The sequence below is a fragment of the Chiloscyllium plagiosum genome, chromosome 12 (genome assembly GCF_004010195.1).
Source record: "Chiloscyllium plagiosum isolate BGI_BamShark_2017 chromosome 12, ASM401019v2, whole genome shotgun sequence".
Lineage (NCBI taxonomy): Eukaryota > Metazoa > Chordata > Chondrichthyes > Orectolobiformes > Hemiscylliidae > Chiloscyllium > Chiloscyllium plagiosum.
The window spans coordinates 48,230,532-48,251,271 of record NC_057721.1 but is presented as its reverse complement, the minus strand read 5'-3'; the positions used below and the strand labels follow the sequence as shown (position 1 = coordinate 48,251,271).

General features: G+C 38.9%; 1 protein-coding gene across 1 annotated transcript in view; it reads right to left on the bottom strand.

Moving 5' to 3' along the window:
- Positions 1 to 20,740, bottom strand: part of stxbp5l (syntaxin binding protein 5L) — a 546,595-nt gene that overhangs the window by 193,408 nt on the left and 332,447 nt on the right. The window contains exons 13-14 of the mRNA XM_043700990.1: positions 16,680 to 16,747; positions 9,571 to 9,611 (exon numbers count right to left, since the gene is read on the bottom strand). Coding sequence (XP_043556925.1) covers positions 9,571 to 9,611; positions 16,680 to 16,747 — 109 coding nt within the window. The remainder of the gene's footprint in view (positions 1 to 9,570; positions 9,612 to 16,679; positions 16,748 to 20,740) is intronic.

The window sequence follows — 20,740 nt, the reverse complement described above, 5'->3', positions numbered from 1 at the left end:
CATTGTTAGTGCTCTTCTCCTCACTAGCTTTGTGCATTATTAGTGTATCACTATTATAAGTATACTTTTCCCCTGACTACCACCCCTGGTATAATATCAGTTTAAATGTTAACATGATACACTTGCTGATACTTTTCCTGCCTGGAGTACTCAATACATTATTCAGATCATTGAATTAAATTTTCATTTGATAAGGTTCAGTCAACTTGCTTTTAATTATTGTTCAGGGACAGGTAAAACACTAATATCTTGTTTCAGGGATAAAATTTCAAACCTTGGTCTTTTGATCTGCTCTAATTTTCATTGAGCCAGATTTTAATTCTAATACCAAGCTATTTGATTACAAACAGCAGCAGGCTTCCATCAGTGTGTCACACTTCAACTGACCCCATAAGCCCTTCTTCAGGAATGCCCGAAACGTCGATTCTCCTTCTCCTTTGATGCTGCCTGACCTGCTGCGCTTTTCCAGCAACACATTTTTAAGCTCTGATCTCCAGCATCTGCAGTCCTCACTTTCTCCCAGGTAGAGTTTGGAACTGTTATACCCTTAGGTAACATAGTACAATAATGTTATAAGCCTGTCTGTTAAGGGTATACTGCATACAATTTGTGAAACATTACTCCAGAATTGTGGAGACCGTACATTTGGGGTGAACACCTCCATTCAATGCAGCCTTTAGTTTGATTTGATTTGATTTATTGTAGTCACATGTACCTAAGTACAGTGAAAAGATTTGCTTTGCGAGCAGTACAGGTGGATCATAGCAAACAAGGACATATGGATCATAGGAAGCTTAGACAGAGTGAGGCACACAGGTTCCAACTGCACAGAAGGTGCACAAAGCAAAATCAACATTAGAAAGATCAACGCTACTTTACGTTAGATAGTCCTTTCATCAGTCTAATAATGGTAGGGAAGAAGCTGTTCTTGAATGTGTTGTCACACAGGTAGGCATGGGAGGGCCTGAAGGCCTGTAGCAGTTGTTATGAAGGTATAGAAGTGTACTGCACTTTTAAGAGAGTTGAAGGACTTAGCAAGCACACAGAGTGCTGGAGAATTTACAACGTAACACTTGGTCCAGCAGCTAGCAGTACCTGAGTTGCTATGAGACAGAAACAAATTCAAATTCGGCCAATCAGTATAAATTATACCCCAAGATACAAATTTGAATTTGGTATTTTGACAATATTAAAACCAATGAAACAATCTGATGCTTTGGGGTATAAGACTGGGAAAATTAAATGGTTTGAGGAGAACTGCTAAGCCACTAACACATGCAGAATAGCTCTCTTAAAGGTACCTTTTTCTATCAACGACCAGTGAAACAGAAACCCTAAGAAGAAAAAAAGAAGACTGAGGAAGATACAAAGAGAAGATTCGACAGCTGGCAGGTTTTGATACTTGAATTTTTTGATAAATCTTAATCAGGTGTTTTATCAGACCTGTACTATAGAAGGGAAAATAAAAGAGAGGTTAGGGAAATGAGCTATAAATAGTTGTTAGTTAATTATTCTCTGTAAGACTTTAAAACAAAATAAAGTTGTTAATGTTTACTTTAAACAGGGATAGTTGTTGGCTTCTCAAATTTTCACAGATTACCGCATGGGGATAAATCTTTTCCGTGTTGCTGGTTTAAATTAGCAGAGTGAGTTTACCCCGTGTCATAACAATTTGAGTGCTTTCGTCCAAGATTTGAACTGGTTTAGACAGATTTGAATAGATTTGGGGTACAAAAAATCCCAGCAGATTTAAACACTTGCAGGATAGTATCCTATATCTTTAAATAAAGCGTAGGTGAGACAATTTGGTTTATTTTCATGACTTGTGGTTGATTAAATTAGAATTAAAAGAAATTATTCTTAAAATTGCTAAAGAGGTTCTGGGATTTGAAGATGATTCTCAAATTTGCCAAGAAAGTTTAGAAGGAAAGAAAAAGGCCATACTTTTAGAATTAGCAAGGAAGTTAGATTTGGGTTTAACCAAAGACAAAAGTAAAGCTGAAATTGTCAGGGAGATACTCAAATACCTAGGTGTGTCAGAGAAATAGACAAGTGTAGTAGAGGGAGAAAAACTTAAATTACAATTGAGGAGAATGGAGTTAGAAGATAAACAAAGAGAGAAAGAGAGAGAGGATAGAGAGAGAGGAAAAAGAGAGAGAGAAGAAAGAGGGAGAGAAGAAAGGGAGAGATAAAGAAAGAGAGAAGAAAGGGAGCAACTAAAAGAGAGAGAATTTGAACTTGAGAAGTTGCAACTTAGTCAGCAAAGTCAAGTTAACAGGATGGAAATTTAAGGAGAAGGTAGTGATATGTACAAACATGTCAAAACCTGAAGCCTTCTTTACTTCATCTGAAAAATTGATGAGGCAGATGGAGTGGTTCGAGGATTTATGGGTAATGCTAGTTTAGACTAAACTGGGTAGGCAGAGCTAGTGAGGTATTTGCTGTGTTGCCAGATGAGCGGTCAAGAGATTATGAAGAGGTTAAACAGGCTATTTTAAGTGCTAATGAATTGGTACCAGAAGCATATAGACAGCAGTTCAGAAATACAAAGAAGGAACCAGGTCAGACCTATGTTGAGTTTGAAAGAATTAAAAATAGTCATTTTGATAGATGGGTGCTTGCTTTAAAAATAGATAAGATCTTTGCGGCTCGAAGAAAGATTATTCTGTTAGCGGAGTTTAAAAACTCACTTCCAGAGATGGTAAGAATTCACACGGAGGAACAGAAAGTTCAGGAAATGAGAAGGGCAGCAGAACTAGCAGATGAATACATGTTGATGCATAAGACAAGCTTACTGCCATAAATTTGTCCTGTGAGGGATAGACATTGGGAGTAGAGGAGATCTTATACTATGAAAAAAAAGAGAACATTGGTAAGAGTTTAACACAGGTTGAAGAAGCCCAAGAGGGTGGAAAGGAGGTTAAAAGACTCAGGTGTTTTGACTGTAATGGAGTGGGACACAGACAAATTACAGTGTTGGTGATTTCAGAAGGGCACTGGGAAAAGGTGTTTTCACTGCCAGAAAGTGGGACACATAAAGTCACAGTGCAGGTTGTTAAAGAAAAGCATTGTGGGAAAAGCTATGTAAAAGAAGCTAAGTCATTGGCATTAGTGAAGGTAGTATAGGAGACTCACAAGAAGAGCCAAGGAGTTGCATGAGAGTGCACAGCTTAGGTACGGGCTGGGTATGGAGTCAGTACCTGATCTCTATAAAGTGTTACCCTTGTGGGTAAAGATTACTCAGAAAGAACAGGGGAGAAGGACAAGAAGTTATAATTTTGAGAGACAGGGATCTAACCAGTTGCTGATAGTGAGAGTTAGGTACGGGCTGGGTATGGAGTCAGTACCTGATCTCTATAAAGTGTTCACCCTTGTGGGTAAAGTTTACTCAGAAAGAACAGGGGAGAAGGACAAGAAGTTATAATTTTGAGAGACAGGGATCTAACCAGTTGCTGATAGTGAGAGATGAGCAAATATGCATGCTTTCTGATCTGTTACCCGAGAGTGTGGTAATTTGTGGGATAGATGGACAGAAATTTAGCATTCTCAGGTTGCACTGCCAACTCAGGACTGGGGAAGTAACGGTGGCAGTGATTGACAGAATGTCAGTTCCAGGAATTCAGTTTGTTCTTGGGAATGATTTGGCAGGATCCAAGGTGGGAGTGACACCCTTGTAATAGAAAAGCCCAAGGAAGACCAAGAAATTGAGAAGTTAAAACAGAAATATCCTGGTATTTTCCCAGACTGTGTAGTAACCAGATCCCACTATCATAAGCCACAGCATGAAACAAAAAGTAAAGAGAAAGATTAAGGAGTTGAGGTTCAGTTAGTGGACACCTTTTTTGACATAACGGTGCAGGAAAAACCTGAACAGGCAGAGGGTCAGACAGAAGTGTTTAGTCCTGAAAGGTTAAGGGACTTGCAACAGCAAGACAAGACAATAAAAGGTATATATGTGGATGCGCACTCTGAAAAGGAGGCAGAGAATATTCCGAAGGGTTATTACCTGAAAGATAGAATCCTAAGACATAAATGGAGACCGCAGCAGGTTAGTGCAGAGGAGAAGTGCTGAAATGCACCAGATTGTGTTGCCAGTAGCATACAGGCAGGTGGTGTCATGGGTAGAATGACCTGTAGGAGATCACCTAGGGGTATGAAAAACTCAGGCTAAGGTACAAAAACATTTTTATTGGCCTGGAATGCACAAGGATGTGGTTAACTTTTGCCGTACATGTCATACATGCCAAATGGTAAATAAGCAACAGGTAGTAATAAAACCAGCACATTTGTTGCCAGTTTCCGCATTTGAAGAACCTTTCACGCAGGTTATAATTGATTGTGTAGGTCCCGCCCAAGAACTAAAAGTGGGAACCAGTACTTACTTGTTAACCATAATGGATGTGTCTATCAGATTTTCGGAGACATAGCCATTACGGAGTAGCAAGGCAAAAAGGGTAGTAGAGGAATTAGGAGCTTTCTTCACACGGTATGGGCTACCCAAAGAGATTCAGTTGGACCAAGGGTCAAATTTTACTGCTAGGCTATTTAAGGAGGTTATGGATAGCTTAGGTATGCAGCACTTTAAATCCAGCGCATGTCATCCTGAATCCCAGGGAGCTTCAGAAAGGTGGCATTAGACCTTGAAGTCCATGTTGATAGCATACTGTCAGGATTACATCAATGATTGGGATAAAGGTATCCCACTCGTATTGTTTGCCATTAGAGATGCCCCAAATGAATCTACTTATACTCCCTTCGAGTTAATATTCGGTCATGAAGTGAGAGGCCCTTTGAAATTAATTAAAGAAAAGTTGTCAGGACTAAAGTCAGAGATCTCACACTTAGGTTATCTATTGGAGGTGAGGGAGAGACTAAATTGAGTAGGTGAGCCAGCTAAACAGCACCTAAAGAGGGCACAGTATAGAATGAAACAGGTGGCAGATAAAAGCTCTGAGACTCGAACGTTTCCTGAGGGGATAACATGTTACTACTGTTACCAGTGACAGGGGATCCCTTCAAAGCCAGGTTTAGTGGTCGCTATCAAATTGAGAAAACGTTAAGTCAGGTGAACTATCTAGTAAAGATACCAGATAGAAAAGAAAGGTACGTCATATGAGTATGTTGAAACTGTACTATACTGGAGAGAAAGAACTGGATAAATGGGTGTTAGTTACTGCCCCGCAGAGTGAGGAATCAAATCCAGATGATGTGGAATTTGACGTGCCTCAAACTAGATTAAAAAATGAAGAAGTCCTCGAGGAGTGGGATAGGTTAGTAAGCTATCTGTCTCAGGAGCATAAAACGCAGTTGAAAGATTTGTTACTGCAATATAAGGACATATGTAAGAATCAGACGGGGAGGACTAATGCTATTGTACATGATGTAGACATAGGAAATACTGTTCCAATAAAACAAAACCCCTATTGGCTTAATCCCTTCAAAGCCAGGCAGGTCCAGAAGGAGGTGGAAGACTTCTCGACAAGCACATCATCGAACCAAGCCAGAGCGAGTGGAGTTTGCCGATCATCTTAGTTCCCTAACTGGATGCGACTCAACAATCCTGCATGGATTATCGGAAGGTCAACGTCATTACAAAATCAGACTCATATCCAATTCCTAGATTGACTACTGTGTCGAGAAAGTGTCGAGAAAGGTAGTTATATCACCAAGTTGGATTTATTACGTGGGTTACTGGCAGGTATCTTTATCGGAGACGGTGAAATAAATTTCTGCGTTTCAATCCCAAATGAGCTATATCAGTTTAAAGTGATGCGCTTTGGAATGAACAACGCACTTGCCACATTCCAAAGCCCCATGAACAGTTGTGGCTGGGTTAATAAACCTTGCAGTCTATTTGGATGATGTAGTGATCTTTAGTAATTTCTAGAAAGATCATATGGTACAATTGGCAGAGCTCTTTGAATGACTAAACTTTGAATGAATAAACAAAACTGAATTCGTGAAAGCAGAGATGCTGTTCTTGGGACATAACATTGGTCATGGAAGGTTGACCCCACGGAACACAAGATGAAAGCAATCAAGGAATGTCCACAATCAACCTTGAAGAAAGAGATGCTTTGATTCTTAGGAGTCAGTGTTGTCAGCAGTGTAGTGGCACTGTTAACTAATTTGCTGAAGAACACAATGTTTCGGTGGACAGAACAATGTCAGGAGGCATTCGATCATTTGAAAGCAATATTAACCACCAAACCAGTTTTAGCTACACCAAACCTTTCAAAATGTTTTAAAGTTGCCATTGATGCTAGTGACATAGGACTTGGAGCTGTACTGCTACAGGAAGATGAGGATGGGACTGAACTGCCAGTTGGTTACTTTTCGAAGAAACTCAACATCCACCAGAGGAAATACTCCATGATCGAAAAAGAACTATCGAGTTTGGTACTGGCCTTATAACATTTTAATGTGTATGTATGTCAAGAACAATGTGTCGGATACGATTGTGTACATGAATCACAATCCCCTTACCATCTTAGAACACTTTAAAGACAAGAATATGAGACTATTCGGTTGGATTCTTATGTTACAGACTTTCAATTTAAAAATCATACAAAATCGTAAAAATGTAATTGCAGATGCATTATCGCGGATTTAACTGATAAATTTTAGATGAGATTTGTATTTATCCAAAGTTACATATATATGAGAAGACATTAAGATGAACTTCGATTAAAGTTATCTGTACGTTATGGTAATGTGTTTAAAGAATAGAGAAAACATGAAGCCATCTTTTCATTATGATGGTTCATTTGTTCTTAAGGTGGGAGGTGTTATGAAGGTATAGCGATATACTGTACATTTAAGAGAGTTGAAGGACTTAGCAAGCACACAGAGTGCTGGAGAATTTACAATGTAACATTTGTTTCAGAAGCTAGCAGTACCTGGGTTGCTATGAGACAAAATCAAATCCAAATTCGGCTAATCAGTTTAAATTATGTCCCAAGATACTAAACTCCTATCAATTTTGAATTTGGTATTTTGACAATATTAAAACCAATTAAATGATCCAATGCTTTAGGGTATAAGACCAAGAAAAATTGAACAGTTGGAGAACTGCCAAGCCACCAACACTTGCAGACTGCCTACACAATAGCTCTCTTAAAGGTACCTTTATCTATCAAAGACCTGTGAAACAGAAACCCTCAGAAGAAGAAAAAAGACAGTCAAAGACAAAGAGAAGATTTGACAGCTGGCTAGTTTTGAAATTTGAATTTTTTGGTAAATCTTAATTGGGCGTTTTATCAGACCAGTATTATAGAAGGGAAAGTAAAAGATAGGTTAGAGAAAGGAGTTGTAAATAGTTGTTAGTTAATTATTCTCTGTTAGACTTAAAAAAAAAGTTGTTAACTTTTACTTTAAATAGTGACCTTTGGGTTAGTTCTTGGCCTCTCCAATTTTCACAGATAACCATTCAGGGGTAAATCCTTTCTGTGTTGCTAGCTTAAATTAGCAGGGTGGGTTTTCCCCATGCCGTAACACAGTACCAGTACTACACCTGCCACTAGATTCCTGCCTTTGCGCAATAAAAACTTGTTCTTTCTGTGTCAAGTTGACCTTTATCTACATTTAACATGGTTTGTCACAAGTCCCTACTCAGGCCCTGAATCTGCTTTGGCCAAGATCGAACAATTTGGTCTCATCACTTTTGTGTCCCATCCATCCCTATTCCTGATCTTAATGTGCTTGAAAATTCTGTCTTTGATCTTTGTATCAACATTGTATTCTTTACGTTAGCTTCCTGAGAATGCTCTTTGCAATTTTGATGACAAAAGACAATTTGATGGTAACTACTGTAAGTATTGGCAATAAGACACTAATGACAAAAATAAAGTTCAAGTTTTAGCTATAACTTTTTATAAAGCACCACTAATTTTCCTTGTTCTGCTCTTTGCGGTTAGGAGAAACATCCTCTCGGCATCCAGCCTGTCAAGTACCTTCAGGATTTAATCTATTTCAATATGGTTACTTCTCACTCTTCTCAACTCTAATGGATAAAGGACCCATCTGTCCAACCATTTTTCATAAAATAGTCCTTTAGCCTGGGAGTCAGTTAAATGAATCTTCTCCAAACCGCTCCAAGTATAATAATATCCTTCCTTGAGTAAGGGGACCAAAAGAAGTGTGGTTACAACAGAATCCTGTAGAACTGTAGCAAAACTGTGTTTTATTTGTTTATGGGTTATGGGTTTCACTGGAAGGCTCGCATTTTACCTTCAAGTAAGTTTCTGTAAATCTGGAGTTACCTGAAGACCAGACATCCATACTTCTATAGTCCACTCACCTTGTAATGAACAATAATTTGCCTTCCTCATCATTTGCTGTACCCATATCCCAACTTTGAGATTTTTGGTCCAGGGTACCTAAAGCCCTCTGCACCTCAGAGTTCTGCAATTTCTCACAATTTAAATAATATGCTGATTTTCTATTCTTAAAGCCAAAATACACAAACTCATAACTTTCCACTAATACTCCATCTGCTAAGTTTTACTGAGACACTTAAGGTGATTTATTAGCTGAACATTCTGAGGGCCAATGATATTTGAAATATAGGTGAATTGTGTACCCAGAATAAAATATTGACCCATGAACAATGGTTAAATCTTGAGCACTATTAAGAAGTTGGCAGCGCTGAAAAATGCATCTTATTTAAAGCAGCCATTGGAATTGGTGGGAAAGGCCAGAATTGTCTTATCCCACTCTCTTTGCAGAAGAAGAGACAACAACAGGGAAAAGGCTCGCACAGATAGAAGAATGTCCCAGCTCAGCACCATTCTTAGTATGGAGGAGGTAGGACCATGCTAGCGCAAGGTGACATTACCTGAGGATGAGGATAATGAAAAATTGAAATATCTGTAGGAAAGGGTAATAGGACTGAATTGTGTAGAAAGGGACAGAGTGCAATCCTCCACATATGACAGCATGCCAAAAACATTGCTGTGTTGCAGGGAATCGTTTTTGTTTTCAAAGGCTTTTTTTGAGATTTCTCAAGGCTCAATTTTTGATGTGTGGACCACTGAATTTAATAAGCTTGTTAGCAGGCTTAACAGGTTATTGATCACCATTAGGCCAGTTTCTGGATTTTGGCAACCCCTCTTCAGAAAAGCGATTGATCATTATATCAGCATAAGGAAATTACCTGCCCATGCACTTCAGTTTCTGCTCAGGTTTCGCAACCCTCTGACCAAAAGGGAGAATATATTTTGCATCAGATACAGCAAGTTAATTAGCAGTAAGAATAATCCCTTTTCCCCCAAAATAAGCCATTTTGAAATAAAGCTTTTGTTCCTGTATGTTACAAGTATGTATAAGCCAGTATTTTTTACACAATTCTAAACAAAATCTAACTTTACACTACAAAGCTGATGTGATCTTGCAGTATAGATTGCAGTGTTTCAGATGTGGGACAAGCCTACACTGTCATTGCTCAATTGGCTCATATAAAACATGCAAAACAATAATAAAATGCTAGTTAGATTTAATGTTAAATAAATTTATGAACAGGCCTTTAAGAATTTGAACATTCCCTGAAAAGGTTTGAGGTTAGATACTTACTGGCAGAAGCATCCCAAAATTTCAATGAGCCATCTGCATGCCTATGAAAAACGGAAGTTTTGTTACAAATAAAAACTAATTGACATCAGGATGTAAGCAAATGAATTAGATAACTGCCAGTGCAATAAGTAAATTAGATGGTAGCTAAAAAATTGTGATGGGTGTAATAATTTACAAAAATTGGCTTTATTATCACAAGAAATATTTTGTACATCGTTACTCTATAAATGGACAAATGGACAGAAGAATCCAATAAACAAATAATAATATATAAAAGCAATTTGCAATTTGATCTAATTCTTCTCAAAGATTTACTTAAGTAATGAAAAATTGTTACTGGCTGTCAAAAAAGTATGCCAGAGGAAAAGCACAACTGTACCATGTTAATATTTTGTTTGAACAGGTGAGTAACTGCAAAATACTCCCCAGAGGATATGCAGACATAACCTATTCAATATAAGAAATTATACAGTTTTTAAATTGACTGAAAATAAATTCATATTTAACAATACAAATATTAAAGTCTGAACAATACAAACATCGAAGTAAAACTTCAATCTGTATCTGATCAGGATATTTTCTGTAAAATCTGAGCAGCGAACAACCTTGCGTACTAGCAGTGATTAATGACCACTTATACACAAAACTAGGATTAGAGCATATAGTTTGCCAATCAAACAGATTACAATTGTACCTTTAATCTACCCTCCTTGGTTCCACAACTGTCAATAACTGGCTTTGATTTGATTTATTGTTGTCACATGTATCGAAATACAGTGAAAAGCATTGTTTTTGCATACTCCACAGACAGATTGTACCATATAAAGTGCATCAGGTAGCAGAACAGAGTGCAGAATACAGTGTTACAGCTACAGAGAAGGTGCAGAGAGAGAGATCAACATTAACATTTGAAAGGTCCATTCAAAAGTCTGATAACAGCAGGGAAGAAGCTGTTCTTGAATCTGTTCATATGTGAATTCAAACTTTTATATCTTTTGCCTGAAGGCAGAGGATTGAAGAGAGTATAAACGGGGTGGGAAGGGTCTTTGATTATGTTGGTTGATTTCCTGACGCAGAGGCAAGTATGGATGCAGACAATGGATGAAGCCTGGTTTGTATGATGAACTGGGCTGTGTTCACAATTGTCTGTACTTTCTTACAGTCTTGGGAACATCAATTGCCATGCCACACTCTGATGCACCCAGATAGGATGCTTCCTATGTTGCATCTATAAAAATTGGTAAGGGTCTTCGTGGATATGACAAATTTTCCTTAGCCTCCTGAGGAAGTAGATATGGTATTGTGCTTTCTTGATTGTCATGTAGACAACCACGGTTCATGAATCTTGCATTTCTTATCCTTTGCCTTCAACGAGACATGCCTATCCTGCACTATCTTTAACCTATCTTTGAAAGCATCCCACATATCAAATGTGGACTTCTCTTCAAATGGGTGAGATTCTGAATGATTACTTTGCATCAGTGTTCACTGAGGAGAGGAACATGATGAATGTTGAGATTAGAGGTATAAGTTTAATTATTGTTGGGTAGGCTAGAGTTATTAAGGTGGACAAATCCCCAGGACCGGATGGGATCTATCCCAGGTTGCTGAGGGAGGCGAGAGAGGATATAGCTGGGCCCCTGACAGATATCTTTGTGACATCCTTAAACACAGGTGCCGGATGACTGGAAGGTTGCTCATGTTGTCCCCCTGTACAAGAAGGGTAGTAGGGATATTCTGGGTAACTACAGACTAATGAGCCTGATGTCAGTGGTGGGAAAGTTGCTGGAGAAGATACTGAGGGATAGAATCTATTTATATTTCGAAAAGAATGGGCTTATTAGTGATAGGCAACATGGTTTTGTGTGGGGGAGATCGTGCCTTATCAACTTAATAGTGTTCTTTGAGGAAGTGACCAAGTTGATAGATGAAGGAACGGCTGTTGATGTCATATACATGGACTTTAGTAAGACATTTGATAAGGTTCCTCATGGTAAACTATAAGAGAAAGTGAAGTCACATGGTGTGCAGGGTGTTCTAGCTAGGTGGATAAAGAACTGGTTGAGCAACAGGAGACAGAGAGTAGTAGTTGAAGGGAGTTTCTCGAAATGGAGAAAGGTGTCCAGTGGGTGTTCCACAGGGATCAGTGCTACAGCCACTGTTGTTTGTGATATACATAAATGATCTGGAAGAGGGCACTGTTGGTATGATCAGCAAGTTTGCAGATGACACAAAGATTGGTGGAGTAGCAGAAAGCATAAGGGACCGTCAAAGAATACAGGAGAATATAGATAGACTGGAGAGTTGGGCGGAAAAGTGGCAGATGGAGTTCAATCCAGACAAATGTGAGGTGATGCATTTAGGCAAGTCTAATTCTACAGCAAATTATACTGTAAAAGGAAGAGCCTTGGGAGAAGTTGATGAGCAGAGAGATCTGAGAGTGCTGGTCCATTGTACCCTGAAGGTTGCTGCTCAGGTGGATAGAGTGGTCAAGAAGGCATATGGTATGCTTGCCTTCATCGGACGGAGTACTGAGTATAAGGGCAGGTCATGTTAAAATTGTACAAGACATTGGTTCGGCCGCATTTAGAATACCATGTACAGTTCTGGTTGCCACATTACCAAAAGGATATGGACACTTTGGAGAGGGTGCAGAGAAGGTTTACGAGGATGTTGTCTGGTATGGAAGGTACTAGCTATGAAGAGAGGTTGAATAGGTTAGGTTTGTTTTCATTGAAAAAAGGAGATTGAGGGGGGACCTGATTGAGGTTTTCAAAATCATGAAGGGTATAGATAGGGTTGATAGAAATAAGCTTTCCCCAGGGTGAAGAATTCAGTAACGAGAGGTCACGCTTTCAAGGTGAGAGGTGAAAAGTTTAAGAGGGATACATGTGGCAAGTACTTTACACAGAGGGTGGTAGGTGTCTGGAAAGCATTGCCAACAGAGGTGATAGAGGCAGGCACGGTAGATTCATTTAAGATGCGTCTGGACAGATGCATGAGTCGGTGGGGAGCAGAGGGATGCAGATGCTTAGGAATTGGGCGACAGGTTTAGACAGTAGATTTGGATCGGCTCAGGCTTGGAGGGCCAAAGGGCCTGTTTCTGGGCTGTAAATTTTCTTTGTACTTTGTTCTATGAGTGGACTCGGACAGATTATTGGTGATCAACATTTCCAGGGACTTGATACTCTCAACCATTTTCATCTCAGCACCATTGAGGCAGACAGCATGTGCCTTCATGCTGCTTTTTGAAGTCAATGACCAGCTCCTTCATTTTGCTAGAGAGATTGTTGATTTTACACTAAGCTGCTAAGCACTCAATCTCTTCCCTATACTCTGACTAGTCATTGTTTGAGATGTGACCTACAACAGTGATGTATCTTGAGCAAACAATTAAATGGAGTTGGGGCAGAATTTGGCCACACAGTCGTGAATGTATAAGGAGTACAGTAGGGAGCTGAGAGCAGCCTTGCAAGGCACCAGTGCTGAGGATTATCATGCAGGAGGTATTGTTGCCTATTCTTACTTATTGCAGTCTATGGGTCAGGAAATCAAGGATCCAGTTACAGAGTAGGGAGCCGAGGCCTAGCTCTCGGAGTATGGAAATGAGTTGCTTGGAATTATGATGTTGAAGAAGAAGCTGCAGTCAATAGCAAGGAGCCTGACATGATATCCTTGGTATTCAGATGTTCCAGGAGCGAGTGTAGGGACAGGGAGATGGCATCTACTATGGGTCTGTTGTGTCAGTAGACAAATTGCAAAGGATCAAGGCAATTGGGTAGGCTGGAGTTGATGTGAGCCATGACTAACTTATCGAAATACTTCACAATTATGAGGTTGAAGCTACCGGGCACAGTCATTGAGGCATGCTGCATGAGTTTACTTTGGCACTGGGATGACAGTGTCTTCTTGAAGTCGGTACATACTTCAGATCATAGTCAGCAGAGTTTAAAGATGTCAGCAAATACTCCCACCAGCTGGTCTGCACAGGATCTGAGTGCATGGCATGGAACTCCATCTGGGCCACTCGCTTTCATGGGTTCACTCTCTAGAAGGCCGATCTAACGTCTGTAGCACTGACTGTGCGTACATGTACATCTGAGGCTGTTGGGACAGGGGATATTGTTACACTGACCTTCTGTTCAAAGTGAGCGTAGAATGCATTGAGCTCATTGGATAGGGATGTATTGGAGCATGTGATTTGGTTCAACTTCCCTTTGTAGCTCATTATATTTTGTAAGCCTTGCCACAAACGACAGGTGTCCATTAGTTAGTCTGGATCTCAAAATTAGTCTGGAATGGGCGATTGGTGTCTCTGATGGCCTTGTGAAGTTCGCACTTGGATTTTCTGTATAGGTCAAGGTTTCCCGACTCGAACGCCTCAGATCTGGACTTCAACAGGGAGTAGATCTCCCAGTTCATCCATGGCTTCCAGTTGGGGAACATGTGGATTAACTTCTTCAGCATGCAGTCTTCTACATACTTACAAATGAAGTCTGTAACTGAAGTGGCATACTCATTTAGGTTGGCCACTAAGGTTTATCTATCAATCTCAGTTTTCACATATTCAATTGACTTAGATATAACAGATTGTCGGGCACAGGTTTTCCAGTTTTCCACTTCCCATTGTCTGAAGAAGTTATAGAATCATAGCGTAACACAGCACGAAACAGACCCTTTGATCCAACTTGTCCATGCCGACCAGGTTTCCCAAACTAAACTAGTCCCATTTGCCTGTGTTTGGGACCATATCCCTCTAAACCTTTCCCATTCATGTACCTGTCTAAGTGTCTTTTAAATGCTGAAATTGTACTTGTCTCCACCACTTCCTCTGACAGTTCATTCCACATATGCACCACCCTCCAGATACACTCATTGTTCTAGAATCGTCTGCCAGAGGAAGTGATTTACTTAATTGGCCTAAAAAAATTAATTACCTTGAATCCTAAATTAGATCTTCTTTAATCTTCTCTATTCAAGGAGTACAATTCTAGAATATGCAGTGGGAATTTATAATTTACATTTTATCTGGAATGCTTCACACTCAATCATAGTATTCTCTACCTCATTTGTTGAAGTGTTGCTGTTGATAGCAAGTCTGCAATGTACATTTGCTTCCCTTGCTTGTATATCACGTCCAGTATGCAAGCGGAGAAACATTTTTTAAAGGTGTTTTGATGCAGACAGCAGTGATTTGAGAAAATGCTTTGAAGTGGCTTGTGCTCAAGCTCAATGAGCACTTTGTCCCTAAATGTTCATAAGCAAGGACAATGGCCAGGAACCCTTTCTCAATGTGAACATAGCTCACATCTGTTATAGACCAAGCCAGATCCCTCAAAATGTTTCAAGAAGGTAACCCACACCCTAATTCTGCTAGTTGTTTTAAGCAGGTGTAAAGTGGATATTCCAAGAGAGAATCAGCTGGTGATTTAAACAAAACAGAATTTATTTACAAGATTACTGAATGAAACACAAACAAAAGAGAACAGAATACCGAATAACTTATTCTATTCGAAAATCCAACAGATCATCCCAACTTAATGATGCTGTTCCAAATACTTGCAACAAATGCTATAAACACCGCTTGGCATCAAAGGTAAAATCAAACACAGGTTCTTACAGGATAGAAGTCACAGAGAGAGTGTACCAGCCTCCACCTACTTCTTTGGTTCTAGCAGCTGTTTCCACACTACTGCTAAAAACCAAACCAAACCAGAGTAAAACTGCGCTGGGACAATTGGTCACTCTCCTTTCATTGTAGAAGTGTTTTTTTTAAACCTGAAAGCCTTCTGCCTGAGGCAGTCTCTGTTGGCTATTATCAAATTGGCCCTAAAATCCTTCACCTCCAGACTTTTCGAAGTCTGCGTCTTTTACGACATCTCAGAACAAAAACAAAGGACAGTATAACCTTGTTAAAGGAGCAGCTTCATCGCACATTTGTGGTGCATTTGTTTACATTAGTCATATTCTGTGCATGCAAATGCAACCAAGTATCCTAGATGCATTAGGGTTACTCTGGTTTGGTCCCAAAGTCCAACTCTTGGCGAAAAGGATAAAGTAAAATTAAGTGCAGGTTTCAGTAATGAGAAAATGTAACAAAAGGGGTTAAAATGCAAAGGAAGCCTGTAATCAGTAAAGTTAGTTTTCTCTTTTATTATCCAAACTTTCACTTGTACTTGTCTACAGTGATGATATCTTCCAAATGTTCGATTGATATGAACATAAGTGACTTCTGTACTCATCAAATGTGCAGTTATGAAAGTGACTGAATGGCTTTGAAAAAGCACTTAGCTTAAATGAAAACGTAAGTCAAAACACTGAACATTTCCTTGAACCTTTTAGCCTAATGATGGGGTAACTATGGTCGAAGTGCTAAACTCAATGAGGAAGCTCAAGACTATTGTTTTTACATCCAGCAAGATATCGGAGACTTATCACATGATGTGAATGACCCTGGCATTCAAATGAATGTGAAAGTCTTGCTATAATTGTGTCATATAGCTATTGGCCCACTTCATGTAAAGCAAATTTTCAGATCTCGGTCAACACACATGATATAGAGTCATATAACATAGAAACAGATGCTTCAGTCCAGCTGGGCTATGCCAAACATAATCCCAAACTAAACTAGTCCCACCTGGCTGCTCCTGGGTCCATATCCCTCTAAACCCTTCCTGCGTTTACCTAAATGTATTTTAAAAGTTGTAACTATGCTGTTCAGCTTTTGCAAAATCCAATTCACAATCATATGTTTGTTAGCTTCTACATGCAACACCAGTTTTGCATCATCCTTTCTTTTCAGGAAATATTATTTTAGAGGTTACATTAAAGCATTTCACAAAATATTGGCTCACAAATTATAATAAGCATTCTGTAATATAAATGTAAAATCACTCAGGAAAATTTTACTGTGCAGTTTTTTACAATATGCACCAAATAATTTCCAAATGAACCATGCAAAAGAGGAACAGTATTCAATTGAAATTCTAAACATAGTTTAACATTTATTCTGAAAGATGTTTTTTCAACTTCTGTGCATTTGCACCAGTAAAATAAAACAATTATCAATATCAAACTATTGATTCACACACTGTTTATGGTGTCCTTACCCAGTTATGATGATTTCAGGGTACGTTTGTGCACCCAAATTCCATGTGCCACCAGCAATCGGCCATTCCTAGCAAAATACAGAAGTATGAAATCTTAGACTGGTTGTAAAGGAAGATTTTCAGTTTTAACACCAGACATTATTTCATAAACTGTTTAAGGTAACTTTCACATCGAACCAAAGCTGAATCATTAACTTTAATAGTCTGAATCTATTTCCCTGAACTTGGCATAATTTTTACCAACTCTCCTTTAAGTAGCCTCTTATTGTAAACATAAATATTGTTTAAAGTCGATTTCTGACTTTCCAGATCAGCAATTCTTTTTTATAGGTTACAAGCAATGCCCATGCTGGCTTAATTTTTAAAAATTAATTCACACGATGAGGGCATCTCTTACAGCATTTATTACCCATCCCTAATTGCCGAGAGGGCAGTTAAGAATCAACCACATTGTTGAGAGTCTGGAATCATATGTCAGCCAGTCCAGGTAAAGGTGGCAGTTTCCTTAAAGCCATTAGTGAACCAGATGGGTTTTTCTGACAATTGACAATGGATACATAAACATCTTTAGACTCTTAATTCCACATATTTATTGATGTCAAATTTCAGAACATCAACAGGGTCACTGGATAAGTAGTCCAGTGATAATACCGCTAGGCCATTGCTTCCCCATAAATGTAAACTGAGTAAGGCGAATCAAATTCTGTCAACTATGTTGTGTCTTGGTTCTTTCAAAAACAAATAATGCTTTTCAGAAACCATGTTAGAAAGACCCCCTTCACATGCTTCTCCATTTTCTTTCTGAAGCCACAATTAAGCCTGCCTCCGCCATCCTTTTATGCAATGGATTCCAAGTTATAACTACTTGGTGTTCAAAACCTCTTTCCTCTTGCTCTCTGGTTCTTTTATCAATTTTCATTTAAATTAGTGTTCTCTGTTTCTTAACCATTTCTCATCTGGAGTAACAAAAAGAAGTGTTCTCAACATAGACCGATGAGTAAACACTCCATATTTTATATTGTTCAATAGTACTTTAAGAAGTAAAAGCTAAAAAAGTTCTGCAAATAGGAGATGCTCCAATGATGATTGCTGACCGCGTGTGCTCACCGGTAATTTTTTTCTATCTGTCCATGCATAATTATGTGCAATATTAAGCTGATTAAAAAAATTTAACTAAAAAAATTAAAATAAAACTTCTAATTTGTTTAAAACTTTATTTTCTTAACTGATATCTGCTTTGATTTGTTTCATTGCATTATTAGATACTTGTCACTTTGTTTAATTATATTTATGGGAAATATAGCTTCTAGTGTGCATGCTCCAGGTGTTTGCAAATGCACTATATTTGCAATTAAAGATAAAACAAAATTATTGATCTACTTAGACTATCTCAAGGACTTAGAATGCACGTACAAGTCAGTAAAGGAATTTATAAAAGAACTGAAGGAATTTAAGAGTCTATCGCCAATTACAGGGGAATATGAGAAACATTTATAATTCTCTAACTTTTTTAAAGTGCATGACTTTCAAATGCATTTTAGAATTCCATTAAAACGTATCAAATGCTTAGATGGAAGACAGTTTGTAAGTAAATGAAGCATTGAATAAAAGAGATTTTGAAAAAAATCATAGACCTATAGAGAGGTTACAACATACAATTTCAGCTCATCAAGCCTTTGCCTGCTCTCTGGAAGAGTAATTTAGTTAGTCCAACTTCCTGGCTTTATTCCAATAAGCTTGTCACTTCTTTCCCCTTCAGGTGCTTCTCCAATCTTCTTCTGAAGCCACAACTGAGCCTGCCTCCACCATCCTTTTCGGAGATGGTTTCCAAATTTTAACTACTTGGTGTGTAAAACATTTTTCCTCCTGTTGCTTTTGGTTCTTTTGTCAATTTTCCTTTAAATAGATGTTCTCTGGTTCTCAATCATTTTCCTGATGAGATCAAGGGTTTTGAATAAATAGTGGGAGGAAAGGCTCTTGTGGTGCAGTGTTAGTGTACTTGCCTCTGGGCCAGGAGGCCTGGGTTCAAGCCTGCTCACAGTATTCCAGATGTGATCTCACCAGCACCTTGTACTTCTAGTTGCTCTAGTGTTATTATACACCATAATAACATCTCTGAACAGGTTGATTATAAAAAGTGTTAAAAGGTGGGTCGAATGCTTCAGGGTAAACACTTGAAGGACGATAAAGGGGTAACTGAGAAGGAAGAGAGACTAAGTTGAAAGGGCTGTTACTTATGTTACAACAATATCTTATAATTCAAGGGTTATAAAATGCTTGAAGTACTGAGACTGTGGAAGGTGTGGTATAAACTGTAAATTCTTTCTTCTTTTTTTTTTAATCATAGCGAGCAAAAATAAGACGTTCTTTATCAGATTGGCAACTTGAAACCAATAAAGTTCCACTGGGATTAGTGCTGGGGCCACAACTATTTATAATATATACTAATGATTTGGAGAAACAAAGCGAATGTACTGCAGCCATATTGGCAGACAACACAAAAATAAGTGGAAAATCAAGTTGTGAGAGGGATACAAATAATTTACAGGAAGATAAAGATAGGTAAAATGTTGGAAGATGGAGTATAATGTGGAAAAATGCAAAGTTGTTCATTCTAGAAGGTAGAACAAAAGATCATAGCATTATTTAATTGGAGAAAAACTGCAGAAAACTGCAATACAAAGGGACTTGGAGTACTTGTGCTCAAAACACAGCAAGCTAGCATGCAGGTAACAGCAAGTAATCAGGATGCCTAATGGGATGTTGGCCCTTATTCCAAAGGGAGAAGTATAAGAGTAGGGAAGTCTTACTGCAACTGGACAAGGTGCTGGTGAGATTACATCTGGAGTACTGTGAGCAGGCTTGGTCTTTCTATTTAAGGCAGTTTAAAGCATTGGAGGTAGTGCAGAGAAAATTCACTAGGATGATCCCTATTTGGAGGGATTGCCTTATGAGCATAAGCTAAACTCTACTCAGTGGGGTTTAGAAGAATGAGAGGTTATCTCATTGAAACATAAAGGTTTTTTTAAAATTAGATTCCTTACAGTGTGGAAACAGGCCCTTCAACCCAACAAGTCCATACCAACCCTCCGAAGAATTACCCACCCAGACCCATTGCCCTACATTTACCCCTGACTAATGTACCTAATATCATTGGCAATTTAGCATGGCCAGTTCACCTGATCTGCACACCTTTGGACTGTGGGAGGAAACCAGAGCACCTGGAGGAAACCCATACTCCACACAGACAGTCGCCTGAGGCAGGAATCGAACCCAGGTCCCTAGCGCTGTGAGGCAGCAGTGCTAACCACTGAGCCACTAAGTCACCCCAACCTAAGGGGCTTGACAGGGTAAATGCTGAGAGGATGTTTCCCCTCGTAGGAGAGGCTAGAACTGCAACGCATAGTCTCAGAATTAAGGTGCACCAATTTAAGATTGAGACAAGGAGAACTTTCTTCTCTCAGAGAGTTGTAAGTCTTTGGAACTCCTTGCCACAGATGTTATGAGGGAAGAATCCTTCTGTATATTTAAGGCTGAGATAGGAAAATTCTTGATCAGTTGGGGAATCAAGGATTAAAGGAAGCTGCAAGAAAGTGTATGTGAAAAATATCAGATCTGCCATGATCCCATTGAATGGCGGAGCAGGCTTATGCGGCTGAACAGCCTACTCCTGTTCTTACTCTTATGGTCTTATTATTGCGGTCTACTCTTTGGATTCATGTCTTATGTCCTTATCCTAAGATGCATCTCTGTCTTTCCTGGTAATCTTTGATGTTTATGTAAATTACCTTATCTTTATATCTTTTAAATTCAAAAGCTTGATTGCTGCTTTGGATCTGAGCCCATTGCTCCTATTTTCCCACAGTTGCCCCTGAGTCCCATATTCATTCTCATCAGCCATTCCACTTTTCATTTCAGCCATTGCCCTGCCTTCCATAATAATGTTGTTAATCATGATTTATGTCACAAGGTTAAAGGATGGGTCGATAGAGACATTTAAGGGGATATTTCAGAATACTCAGCAAACATACATTCCAGGGAGAAAGAAAGATTTTACTGAA